Here is a 12,500-nt window from a genome sequence, read left to right on the forward strand (position 1 = left end):
TGCAGATTATTGGTCTTATATCAGCAATGTAATCAGTAACATAATCCACTGGAATACTCAAAGCCTCTAATCTGATTACTTTTGGTTACTTTCAGATTAATTTGCCTCCGAAAACCATAGAATATGCAGTTAAAAGAACAATTTACAGACTGTCACTTTAATTCTGTTAATATTCTCACCTACAACAGAACCAAGCATTTCAATGTAATGTACATGTACTTTATATGTGACAAATAAAACAAAACTTGAACTTGAACAACCATTATCAATGATTATCTCAAAGTATACTGTTGTCTATAAACCTTTTCCCCCTCAACCATGTTTAGTAATCACAGTAAATAAGTAATAAGTAAATCACCTATTTTTCAAAGGAACCTGCAATCTGATTCGTTTCTATTGTCATTATAACCTCTTAGTTACCTTCATTTTGTAATGAAATTACTCTAGTTCCATCCTGTGGAATCCGTTACTCAACCTTCAACACTTCGACCTCAATCATTATCCTGTGAGAATTTGCCGCGGTAATGAAACACAACACCTGCACGGTGGATTATTGCTGCCTGGTTTATTCAGCATGTTTTGACCTAAAAACACTGATCCACAAAGAATGGATTGCACGGTGCTAATTGCACCCTTACTTACAATTTACTATGAATTGAAAATGGGGGGCCTGATGTAAACAAGACAAACGTCTTTCTCTGGTCTGCATTTCCTTAACAATTGTGTGTATTGAGCCGTACTGTATTGTACCCATTCTGCAATCTGTTAAATAAAGTTTTCATTCATTCATTCATTCATTCATTCATTCATTCATTCATTCATTCATTCATTCATTCAGTCCAAGGAAAAGACATTTGGCATCCAACCAGAGTGCAAATGTAACAGTAAAGTGCAATAGTAATATATAATGTACAGGTGATTAAACTGGGTATAAAATATATAAATTAGTACTACTGAGTAATAGTGCTAATCAGATGTATGTACAGAGTTGTACTATTAATATGTACAGTGATACAGGTATAAAGACACTATGGTAGTAAGTCATACTGGCCAGCAGCGTAACTACTAAGAGTAGGTATAGGGATATGTACAGATATAGATATAATATCTACAGATATGTAAAAAGGATTATATGCAGGTATGTACAGACAGATGTGGACAGATATATACACGATAAGAATAAATATAGTATAATAAATGGTACATATATATGAGGTGATGGCGTTCTGGTGCACTAGTTTGTGAAGTCAGGAGGACCAATCGGACGCAAGGCAGCAGATTCAGACACGATTATTCAACCTTTCTTTCTTGATGCACTGTTACACTTCCGTACTTCCTTGCTAAATTGCCATGTAAAGCATAAATGTACACGTTTCGAACTTTCGTCTCTTTTTGTCTACAGTACCCTCACTTCTTGAAGCGAGAAGGAAACAAACTACAGATCCTGCTTCAGAGGCGGAAGAGATACAAGAACCGGACCATCCTGGGCTACAAGACCCTGGCAGTAGGATCCATCGATATGGCCGAGGTATGACCTCCCCTCTGACCGCTCCATTGATATGGCCGAGGTATGACCTCCCCTCTGACCGCTCCATTGATATGGCTGAGGTATGACCTCCCCTCTGACCGCTCCATCGATATGGCCGAGGTATGACCTCCCCTCTGACCGCTCCATTGATATGGCTGAGGTATGACCTCCCCTCTGACCGCTCCATCGATATGACTGAGGTATGACCTCCCCTCTGACCGCTCCATCGATATGGCCGAGGTATGACTCCCTCTGACCGCTCCATTGATATGGCTGAGGTATGACCTCCCCTCTGACCGCTCCATTGATATGGCTGAGGTATGACCTCCCCTCTGACCGCTCCATTGATATGACTGAGGTATGACCTCCCCTCTGACCGCTCCATCGATATGGCCGAGGTATGACTCCCTCTGACCGCTCCATTGATATGGCTGAGGTATGACCTCCCCTCTGACCGCTCCATTGATATGGCTGAGGTATGATCTCCCCTCTGACCTCTCAGTTGATGTGGCTGAGGTATGACCTCCCCTCTGACCTCTCCGTTGATATGACTGAGGTATGACCTCCCCTCTGACCGCTCCGTTGATATGGCTGAGGTATGACCTCCCCTCTGACCGCTCCATTGATATGGCTGAGGTATGACCTCCCCTCTGACCTCTCAGTTGATATGGCTGAGGTATGACCTCCCCTCTGACCGCTCCATTGATATGGCTGAGGTATGATCTCCCCTCTGACCTCTCAGTTGATGTGGCTGAGGTATGACCTCCCCTCTGACCTCTCCGTTGATATGACTGAGGTATGACCTCCCCTCTGACCGCTCCATTGATATGGCTGAGGTATGACCTCCCCTCTGACCGCTCCATTGATATGGCTGAGGTATGACCTCCCCTTCTGACCGCTCCATTGATATGGCCGAGGTATGACCTCCCCTCTGACCGCTCCATTGATATGACTGAGGTATGACCTCCTTCTGACCGCTCCATTGATATGGCTGAGGTATGACCTCCCCTCTGACCGCTCCATTGATATGGCTGAGGTATGACCTCCCCTTCTGACCGCTCCATTGATATGGCCGAGGTATGACCTCCCCTCTGACCGCTCCATTGATATGACTGAGGTATGACCTCCTTCTGACCGCTCCATTGATATGGCTGAGGTATGACCTCCCCTTCTGACCGCTCCATTGATATGGCCGAGGTATGACCTCCCCTCTGACCGCTCCATCGATATGACTGAGGTATGACCTCCCCTCTGACCGCTCCATTGATATGGCTGAGGTATGACCTCCCCTCTGACCGCTCCATCGATATGGTTGAGGTATGACCTCCCCTCTGACCTCTCCATTGATATGGCTGAGGTATGACCTCCCTTCTGACCGCTCCATCGATATGGTTGAGGTATGACCTCCCCTCTGACCTCTCCATTGATATGGCTGAGGTATGACCTCCCCTCTGACCTCTCCATTGATATGGCTGAGGTATGACCTCCCCTCTGACCTCTCCATTGATATGGCTGAGGTATGACTAGGTGCTCATATCGGTACTCTGTATCGGCAAGTATCCAAATGTAAGTACGTGTACTAGGTCTGAAAAAACATCCCTAATAAAAACTGTGTCTGGCTACAAAATAGATTTAGGGACAGCTCCGGGGGGAAGGTCGATGAAAAAGGGATGAATTCATATAAAACCATATTTCTTTTTCTATTTGGGGCCGTTCTGGGATAAATAAAGCTGCACTTTATGATTTGTACGATGGTGAACTTTCTTTAACATCTTAAGCCCTGTATTATTATTAGCACGACAGGATTAACCAGATCATTCGTCTTTGGTGGGGGGGAAGTGGGACCACCGGATGTATATATATTTTTTTTATGATCTCTTTTTAGTACACAGTTCTGTTTGTCGTGTGTATGTCATAAATGTCATGATGAATTGAAAATGGGGGAACCCGATGTAAACAAGACGAAAGTCTTTTTCTGGTCTGCATCCTCTGAGCAGTTTGTTGTGTATTGAGCCGTACTGTATTGTACCCATTCTGCAATCTGTTCAGATTCCGATTCCGATTCCGATGACTTTATTCACCACCATATTGTACAGGTACAAATGGAACGTGATTTGACATTACTGTTAATAAAGTTTTCAATCAATCAATCAATCAAACAAACCGCCTCCGTGGCGTCGGCTCGGTCCGCAGGGGGCGGCTCTGCGTTGTTCTGTGAGGCGTGTGCTGCAGCGCCGGAGGGAACAGAGTGGCTCGATATATCTGTCACTCGCTCCGCGATAGGGATCTCTGGTTGGAACAGCTAGAACCTTCAAGGCAGGTCCGTGACAGGCGGCACACAGGGGCCTCTTGTTCCGAGAGCCCGTCGGCGAGCGGGGCAGCGTGGAAATATAATGAGGGACTGGAGGGGGAAATGAAATGTGGCGGTTTGATATCGGTCAGGGGGGGGGGGGGTGCTACCTAGGTGAGTCGTTAGGTAAAGTCTGTTCTACAATAAGCCTGTGGCTCTTTGAAGTCTGAACCACAGATCTGTCGTTAGCGGTTGGATTTCCTTCACGGACGACTAGCTCAGCGGTCAGGCTCACGTCTCGATGACCGAGGGGGAAACGAGGAAACTATAACAGAAGGAAGGGTCGTCTCGTCAGAATACCAGCGTTCTACAGTATACCAAGGAAACTATAAAAGAAGGAAGGGTCGTCGCGTCAGAATACCAGCGTTCTACAGTATACCAAGGGAACTATAACAGAAGGAAGGGTTGTCACGTCAGAATACCAGCGTTCTACAGTATACCAAGGAAACTATAACAGAAGGAAGGGTCGTCACGTCAGAATACCAGCGTTCTATACCAAGGAAACTATAACAGAAGGAAGGGTCGTCACGTCAGAATACCAGCGTTCTACAGTACACCAAGGAAACTGTAACAGAAGGAAGGGTCGTCGCGTCAGAATGCCTAGGGCTAGGCTAACCGGCCATGTCCGCTTCCATTCATTGTGCTAAGCTAGGCTAACGTGCAGCCAGATAGCTTTCTACTGAACGCACAGAGAGGAAACTGGTATCTATCTTCTTGTCTCTCTCTGGAGAAGACGATCATCATACTGGGAGGCACTCGGGTGGCCTCTGGGGAGTCATGCCGATTCCTTGGCATGACCATCTCCCGGGATTTGAAATGGGAGCTCAACATCACGGGCCTGCTCAAAAAGGCCCAGGGGAGGATGTTCTTCCTCCGGCAGTTGAACAAATACAAACTGCCGAGGACCATGATGGCCCAATTCTACACGGCCATCATTGAGTCCGTCCTCACCCACTCCATCATCTCCTGGTTCCCCCGCTGCAGCGGCTAAATATCTCGCCAAGCTGCAGCGGGTGATTCGCTCCGCGGAGAGGGTGATCGGCTGTCCCCTGCCCTCCCTCAGGTCCCTGCACGACTCCAGGGCGCTGAAGAGGGCGAGGAAGATCATGGCCGACCCCTCCCACCCCGGTCACAGCCTCTTCACCCTGCTCCCCTCTGGGAGAAGGCTGAGGATCCCAAAGGCTGTGAAAGCTCGTCACAGACTGAGCTTCTTCCCCTCAGCCGCCAGGCTGATCAATGCCTCAGGCCCTCGGTACCCCCCCCCCCCCCCTCTGCCCCCAAGTGACACTGGCACAATGACACTGACTGCACTGCACTAGTCCTTACTGGAACTCTGCACTTTACACTTTATATATATATATATGCATTTAAATGATTAATTCTCCACTGCACTGTTTTTTGTCCTGTGTCTGTGTTGGTGTTTGTCGTTTACTGTGAAAAAAGAAATTAAAAATGCATACACTGTAATGCTGCAACAATTACCAATGTGTTTTTTTTACACAAATGGCTTAATAAAGGAATCTGAATCTGAATCTGAATCTGAATCTGATAAGCTAATTTCCCCAAATGTTGGCGTGTTCCTTTAACATTGTAGGCTATTTGTGCAGTGACTACATGTAACGTGTCACAGTCTGTCTGTCCTCTCCTCTCCTCTCCTCTCCTCTCCTCTCCTCTCCTCTCCTCTCCTCTCCTCTCCTCTCCTCTCCTCTCCTCTCCTCTCCTCTCCTCTCCTCTCCGGTCTCTGTCATCGGTCGCTCATCACCCACTCACCTACTCCACCGCGCCTATTACAATCACCGTCGCCACTAGCTCGCTATACCACAAGTTAAAAATAAACCGAGTTCCTTCAGAAGAGGCAGGGAAGATAAAAGGCCCGACGTTGTTGATGACGCAGAGACAGCGGAGGCAGAGACTGCAAAAAAAAAAATAACCTTTCATCGCCAAGAAAGCTTCTTTCAATATACGAAACACGATGAGTTGTACCTGAAATACTGCAATGAAAACTAGATTGTGGAATAAATTGAATAGACTGGACACAAAGTCTCACATCATCCCTCCACAGGCCCTTCAGGGCTCCTACTGATTCAGCGATATTGGTGATTTGCAATGTTTTTATATGTCCATGCGAGGAGAATAATATGCTTGGTAAGATTCTTTGAAATGAGGTAAAAGATATAGGGTTCTCTCTCTCTCCTGATTGGATAAAGTGGGAAGGGATGCCAGCACATTTATGTGTTTACTGCAGAGCAGGAGGGACTGGGAGACACATGTTACTGACCAGACACTCACTATATCATCAGTGATGGCTGTCAGAATGTAGAGCTATTTAACACTTATTTTAACAAAGAAAACACCACTTACAGCTCCTTTTAACTGTTATGATGCTATTGACTTATAAACCTTATACCTATATCCCGGTCGTGATTAAGAATATTGCCTATAGGGCGGCTGGGTGGCGCAGTTGGCAAGGCGCTCGCCACCAACGATGGAGATACTGGTATCGAGCCCAGCTCTCTGCGTTGCTTCCGGCTTGGCCGGCCGTCGTACTGACACAATTGGCAGTGTTAGAGGGTGGGAAAGCCGGTGGTTGGGTCCTGGTCGTTGTAAACAGCGACTCCTACAGTTCGGTCGGGGCGCCTGCTCAGCGAGGATAGGATATAAGGGGGGTAGTGTGATCCTTCCACACGTTACACGCTCTCAGTGAGAGTCCGCGCTGCCAGGTGAAAAGAAGCGGTTGATTGGCTACACATGTGTCGGAGGAAGCATGTGATAGCCTCCACTCTCCCAGACCGACTGTAGGGGGTGGAGTGCGCAGCGACCAGGAAGGGGATTGGGAATTGGCATAACGACTAACATTGGGATGGGAGAAAAACGGAGGAAAAAAGGAGGGGGAAAATATCAACAAAAAATATATATATATATTTCCTATATTAAGTCGGTCCGCGGTGCAAAAATGGTTGGGGACCCCTGATATAGACCAATCAATCTGAAACACAAGGGCTTCCTCCAGTACACTCTTTTTTGTGTTCTACGTCCCCCCCACGCTCGTGGTGTCCTTGTGTGCCACCTCACTCTGTGCTCGTGGTGTCATTGTGTGCTACCTCACTCTGTGCTCGTGGTGTCCTTGTGTGCCACCTCACTCTGTGCTCGTGGTGTCATTGTGTGCCACCTCACTCTGTGCTCGTGGTGTCATTGTGTGCTACCTCACTCTGTGCTCGTGGTGTCATTGTGTGCCACCTCACTCTGTGCTCGTGGTGTCATTGTGTGCTACCTCACTCTGTGCTCGTGGTGTCATCGTGTGCTACCTCACTCTGTGCTCGTGGTGTCATCGTGTGCCACCTCACTCTGTGCTCGTGGTGTCATCGTGTGCCACCTCACTCTGTGCTCGTGGTGTCATCGTGTGCTACCTCACTCTGTGCTCGTGGTGTCATCGTGTGCCACCTCACTCTGTGCTCGTGGTGTCATCGTGTGCCACCTCACTCTGTGCTCGTGGTGTCATCGTGTGCCACCTCACTCTGTGCTCGTGGTGTCATCGTGTGCCACCTCACTCTGTGCTCGTGGTGTCATCGTGTGCCACCTCACTCTGTGCTCGTGGTGTCATCGTGTGCCACCTCACTCTGTGCTCGTGGTGTCATCGTGTGCTACCTCACTCTGTGCTCGTGGTGTCATCGTGTGCCACCTCACTCTGTGCTCGTGGTGTCATCGTGTGCCACCTCACTCTGTGCTCGTGGTGTCATCGTGTGCCACCTCACTCTGTGCTCGTGGTGTCATCGTGTGCCACCTCACTCTGTGCTCGTGGTGTCATCGTGTGCCACCTCACCCTGTGCTTGTGGTGTCATCGTGTGCCACCTCACTCTGTGCTCGTGGTGTCATCGTGTGCCACCTCACCCTGTGCTCGTGGTGTCATTGTGTGCCACCTCACTCTGTGCTCGTGGTGTCATTGTGTGCCACCTCACTCTGTGCTCGTGGTGTCATCGTGTGCCACCTCACTCTGTGCTCGTGGTGTCATCGTGTGCCACCTCACTCTGTGCTCGTGGTGTCATCGTGTGCCACCTCACTCTGTGCTCGTGGTGTCATTGTGTGCCACCTCACTCTGTGCTCCTGGTGTCATTGTGTGCCACCTCACCCTGTGCTCGTGGTGTCCTTGTGTGCCACCTCACTCTGTGCTCCTGGTGTCATTGTGTGCCACCTCACTCTGTGCTCCTGGTGTCATTGTGTGCCACCTCACTCTGTGCTCCTGGTGTCATTGTGTGCCACCTCACTCTGTGCTCCTGGTGTCATTGTGTGCCACCTCACTCTGTGCTCCTGGTGTCATTGTGTGCCACCTCACTCTGTGCTCCTGGTGTCATTGTGTGCCACCTCACTCTGTGCTCCTGGTGTCATTGTGTGCCACCTCACTCTGTGCTCCTGGTGTCATTGTGTGCCACCTCACTCTGTGCTCCTGGTGTCATTGTGTGCCACCTCACTCTGTGCTTGTGGTGTCATTGTGTGCCACCTCACTCTGTGCTCGTGGTGTCATTGTGTGCCACCTCACTCTGTGCTCGTGGTGTCATTGTGTGCCACCTCACTCTGTGCTCCTGGTGTCATTGTGTGCCACCTCACTCTGTGCTCCTGGTGTGCTTGTGTGTCTTGTAACTAGGGGTGTAACGATGCATCGATTAATCTAAATGCATCAATTCTAATGTGACGATTCAACTGCATCGATTTGAATATATTAGAATCGATTATAATCTAAACTAATCAAAATTAAAAAATGTAAAAAAAGATTTTTTTCTTTGTTTGTAATGTTTTTTTTTTGTATTGTTTTTATTGATCTATAGTCCATTCATGCTGAGTGAATCAGTTCCCCAAGCCACATTTGTGTATTAAATTTTTTGGGGGGAATTAACTGATAGAAAATGTATCGAAAATGTATCGAATCGTGGTCAAATGAAGAGATTTCATGATGCATTGAATCGTTGCCTGAATAATCGTAATCGAAATTAATCGTTGTGAGGTCGCATCGTTACACCCCTACTTGTAACACATGATGTGCAATGGGACCCCCTTTTTCCTATAGCACCAATTTCATCAACTAGTGGTCAAAAACGCCATTGGACACCTTTTAAATGTTGTTCCACAAACAGACATATAATGTACATTGTTAAGAGGAGGGCACTGTCTCTCAGGAGGCCTCCACCACAGAGAGACTAGCCCAGATGTAGCACCTGGAAAATGGCCCCAACCTAGAGCAGTGTTCCAAACCTCCTATCTCACACCCTCCCTCGGACGAGGCAAGCAACGGTTGCGATTGGAGGATCAACAAGAAAAGAGGGCAGGGTTTCGAGACGGGTACCATAGACATTACACAGACCGGTTTCTCACAAGTCTTGGGAATATTTATTGGTCGTAACCCAGACAAGAGAAGATTTGACGAGTTTCATAAAATCAGCTCTAAAGTCATTGTGGAATTTCATGAATGAATTTCACGGGTCACTCGGAATAAAACATTTACGAGAATGTTTCATTTAACGCGTGTAAGCTTGTTTCACATGAATTTATCCCTTCACAGTTTTTTCCTCCCAACTGAAATCATAAAAAAAAACTATCTTCTATATACTAGGGTCGTGGGAAACACTCTGTGATATTAATGTGAAAAGTAATTTAGTGTCCAGCCTGCGTGTGGGAACCCGGAGTGACAGGGGACGACGGCTAATGCATATAATGAGGAAATGTGGCCCTGAAGAAACGAGGCATTACGAAAACAATGGAATCAGCTTATAATTGGGCATGGCCCCCCAGTAGCACTAATGTCATTTTGCTCCGTGCCGCACTGACTGCATGAAAAACCCTGTTATTGTAATTGCACTATTTCATGCTCCTCCGCGTGGGCCTCAGGAAGAGCAGCAGCTCAGAATAATAATTCATAAATCCTCATTTGCCGTTTGAAGTTTTGACGTGTATTTATTTAAAGTAAGAAGCACATTAATAAACATACATGTAAATGGGCCAGATGTAGCCATTAGGGCTAATCTCCATCTGTAGTCCCAGGGCAGGCTGATGGGAGAGCGGAAAACATGAAAACAGTAGCACATACAAACAGTCATCTTATAACATGAAAACATAGAACATATAAACAAGTCATCTTATAACATGAAAACAGTAGAACATACAAACAGTCATCTTATAACATGAAAACAGTAGAACAAACAGGACAACAAACATGCATCTTATAACATGAAAACAGTAGAACATACAGGACAACAAACATGCATCTTATAACATGAAAACAGTAGAACATACAGGACAACAAACAGGCATCTTAATACATGAAAACAGTAGAACATACAGGACAACAAACAGGCATCTTATAACATGAAAACAGTAGAACATACAGGACAACAAACAGGCATCTTATAACATGAAAACAGTAGAACATACAGGACAACAAACAGGCATCTTATAACATGAAAACAGTAGAACATACAGGACAACAAACAGTCATCTTATAACATGGAAGCAGTTACATATACAGGGCGAGGCCCTCCTCACATCTTCTTTTGTTTCCCCTCCCTTGATACCCCCCCCCCCCAGGTGATGCAGCACCCCACAGAGGGGGGGCAGGTGCTGCCTCTATGCAGCCACCAGAAGGACTTGCTGGGGAAGGTGGCAGAGATCTGGATCTTCTCTCTGTCCAGTCAGCCGATAGATCACGAGGAGGCGGCTCTGCAGGGAGGCCAGAAGATCAAATGCTCCGGTAGGTTTTACTACTGACTCAGCTCCCTGATCTATACCAGATTAACACTTTGAGTGCCAGCAGGGGGCGCCAGAATTAGTGCTTGAATGCCAGCCTTTTTAGACTGATTTTCCGATATTTCATGATTTTCACGGAGCTATTTCTATATTCTATATTATGGCTATGTGTCTAATACGCCCGTCGCTTATCAATGACTTGCTTGCAGTCAACATGTACGAAACGGATTGTTTTTTCATCAGTACATTTCCGTTTTATACCATTTTGAAAAACGCTTGTTTTTGGAAATTTCCAAAAAAAAAAAGATTCTGTGATAATCACCCTTTAGTGGAATACACAAAACAAAAACACGTTGTCATTTTTCGGCCTATTTATGAATAGTTTTCAAATAAACGCTAGATTATCGATAGTATATGTGTACTTATGCACGCTAGAGAAGCGGGCTGAAAAATCGATTATCTATTTACTGGTCAGCGCACACACACACACACATACACACATAGGGGACACGTTGAGATATATGTGAAAAAAAACTCTGATTACCCCAAGACTGGTCAAATAAAGTCCTTACCTCACATCAGATGTTCTGCAAAAAGAGTATTCCAATTCCTGATTGTGTTTATTGATCCAACGCTGGGTACTCGAAACACATAATCCACGCTGTTCTGAGGGTCGGCGATGACTGCAGTAGGCTCGGGTTACTTGCCTGAGAAGTAAAATGTGGATTCCGGATTTTTCTTTTCTCATCCATTTTCATTGAGTCCAATCCAATGCGTGCATTACCATCCGGGAGACGTTAGGGGGCGGTATTTTCCCTGTTCGAGCTCAGAGACAGTCCCAATGGTAACGTGAGGCTAAATTGATGAAAAATGAATGGAAATCGCTAATAAAAGAAATAACGATTAAATAACGAGATTTCTCGTCCTTGGCACTCAACGCATGGCATGAACTAACGAGATTTTTCGTGGCTGGCACTCAAAGTGTTAAAACAGCATGGCTCTCTGATCTATACCAGATTAAAACAACACATCTCTCTGATCTATACCAGATTAAAACAGCATGGCTCTCTGATCTATACCAGATTAAAACAGCATGGCTCTCTGATCTAGCCCGTGTTATAACAACATGGCTTCTCATCATAGTCACCCAATAAAGTCAAATAAAGTCACAACGTGGACTTTTGAAGTGCACACGTTTGGAAGTGCACAAGTTTTGAAATGCACGAGTTTTGAAGTGCACACGTTTTAAAATGCACGAGTTTTGAAGTGCACGAGTTTTGAAGTGCACGAGTTTTGAAGTGCACGAGTTTGAGTGAGAGTGAGTGAGAGTGAGATCAAGGGGAACCATAGAACCTTTGAACTTACAGGCCGGAGGCCATATTCTGTTTGACTAAAAAGGCAGGATGAATTATGTATGATATAATCTCCTCTGCACCCCACACCGTGATCTCCCCCTGGCAGAGCGCTAACGCCTCCTCTTCTGCAGATAACTACTCGGAGGAGGAATACGAGAGCTTCTCCTCGGAGCAGGAGGCCAGCGACGACGCCGTCCAGGGCCAGGTGAGTTTACACTGAAATACCAGAGCTGTTCCTCCTTAGAGCAGGAGGCCAGCGTTGATACGGTTCAAGTTTCAAGTTCAAGTTGGTTTATTATTTGTCATAATGAAATACAGAATACTTTATGATGAAATGCTTGTTTCTGTATGAGCCCCTGAGAGTGTGCTACATACAGTAAAACAAAATTATTAAGTAAGTAAAAAGTAAGTAAAGGAATGTTCAGTGAATATACAGTACAATAGAGAGTAAAATACAGTGAGGTACAATGCAGAAATGGGATGAGGTACAACATTTAGGGTAAGGTGCAAATGAGGTATGAATGTAGTGAAAATC

General features: G+C 46.2%; 1 protein-coding gene across 5 annotated transcripts in view; it reads left to right on the top strand.

The window, feature by feature from the left end:
- pacs2 (phosphofurin acidic cluster sorting protein 2) overlaps positions 1-12,500 on the top strand; it is a 176,135-nt gene that overhangs the window by 124,349 nt on the left and 39,286 nt on the right. For all 5 annotated transcript variants that reach the window (XM_084310536.1, XM_084310540.1, XM_084310538.1 and 2 more), the window contains exons 4-6: positions 1,403-1,528; positions 10,452-10,614; positions 12,097-12,170. In XM_084310536.1, coding sequence (XP_084166662.1) covers positions 1,403-1,528; positions 10,452-10,614; positions 12,097-12,170 — 363 coding nt within the window. The remainder of the gene's footprint in view (positions 1-1,402; positions 1,529-10,451; positions 10,615-12,096; positions 12,171-12,500) is intronic.

Source organism: Notolepis coatsorum, assembly GCF_963971535.1.
Source record: "Notolepis coatsorum genome assembly, chromosome: 3".
NCBI lineage: Eukaryota > Metazoa > Chordata > Actinopteri > Aulopiformes > Paralepididae > Notolepis > Notolepis coatsorum.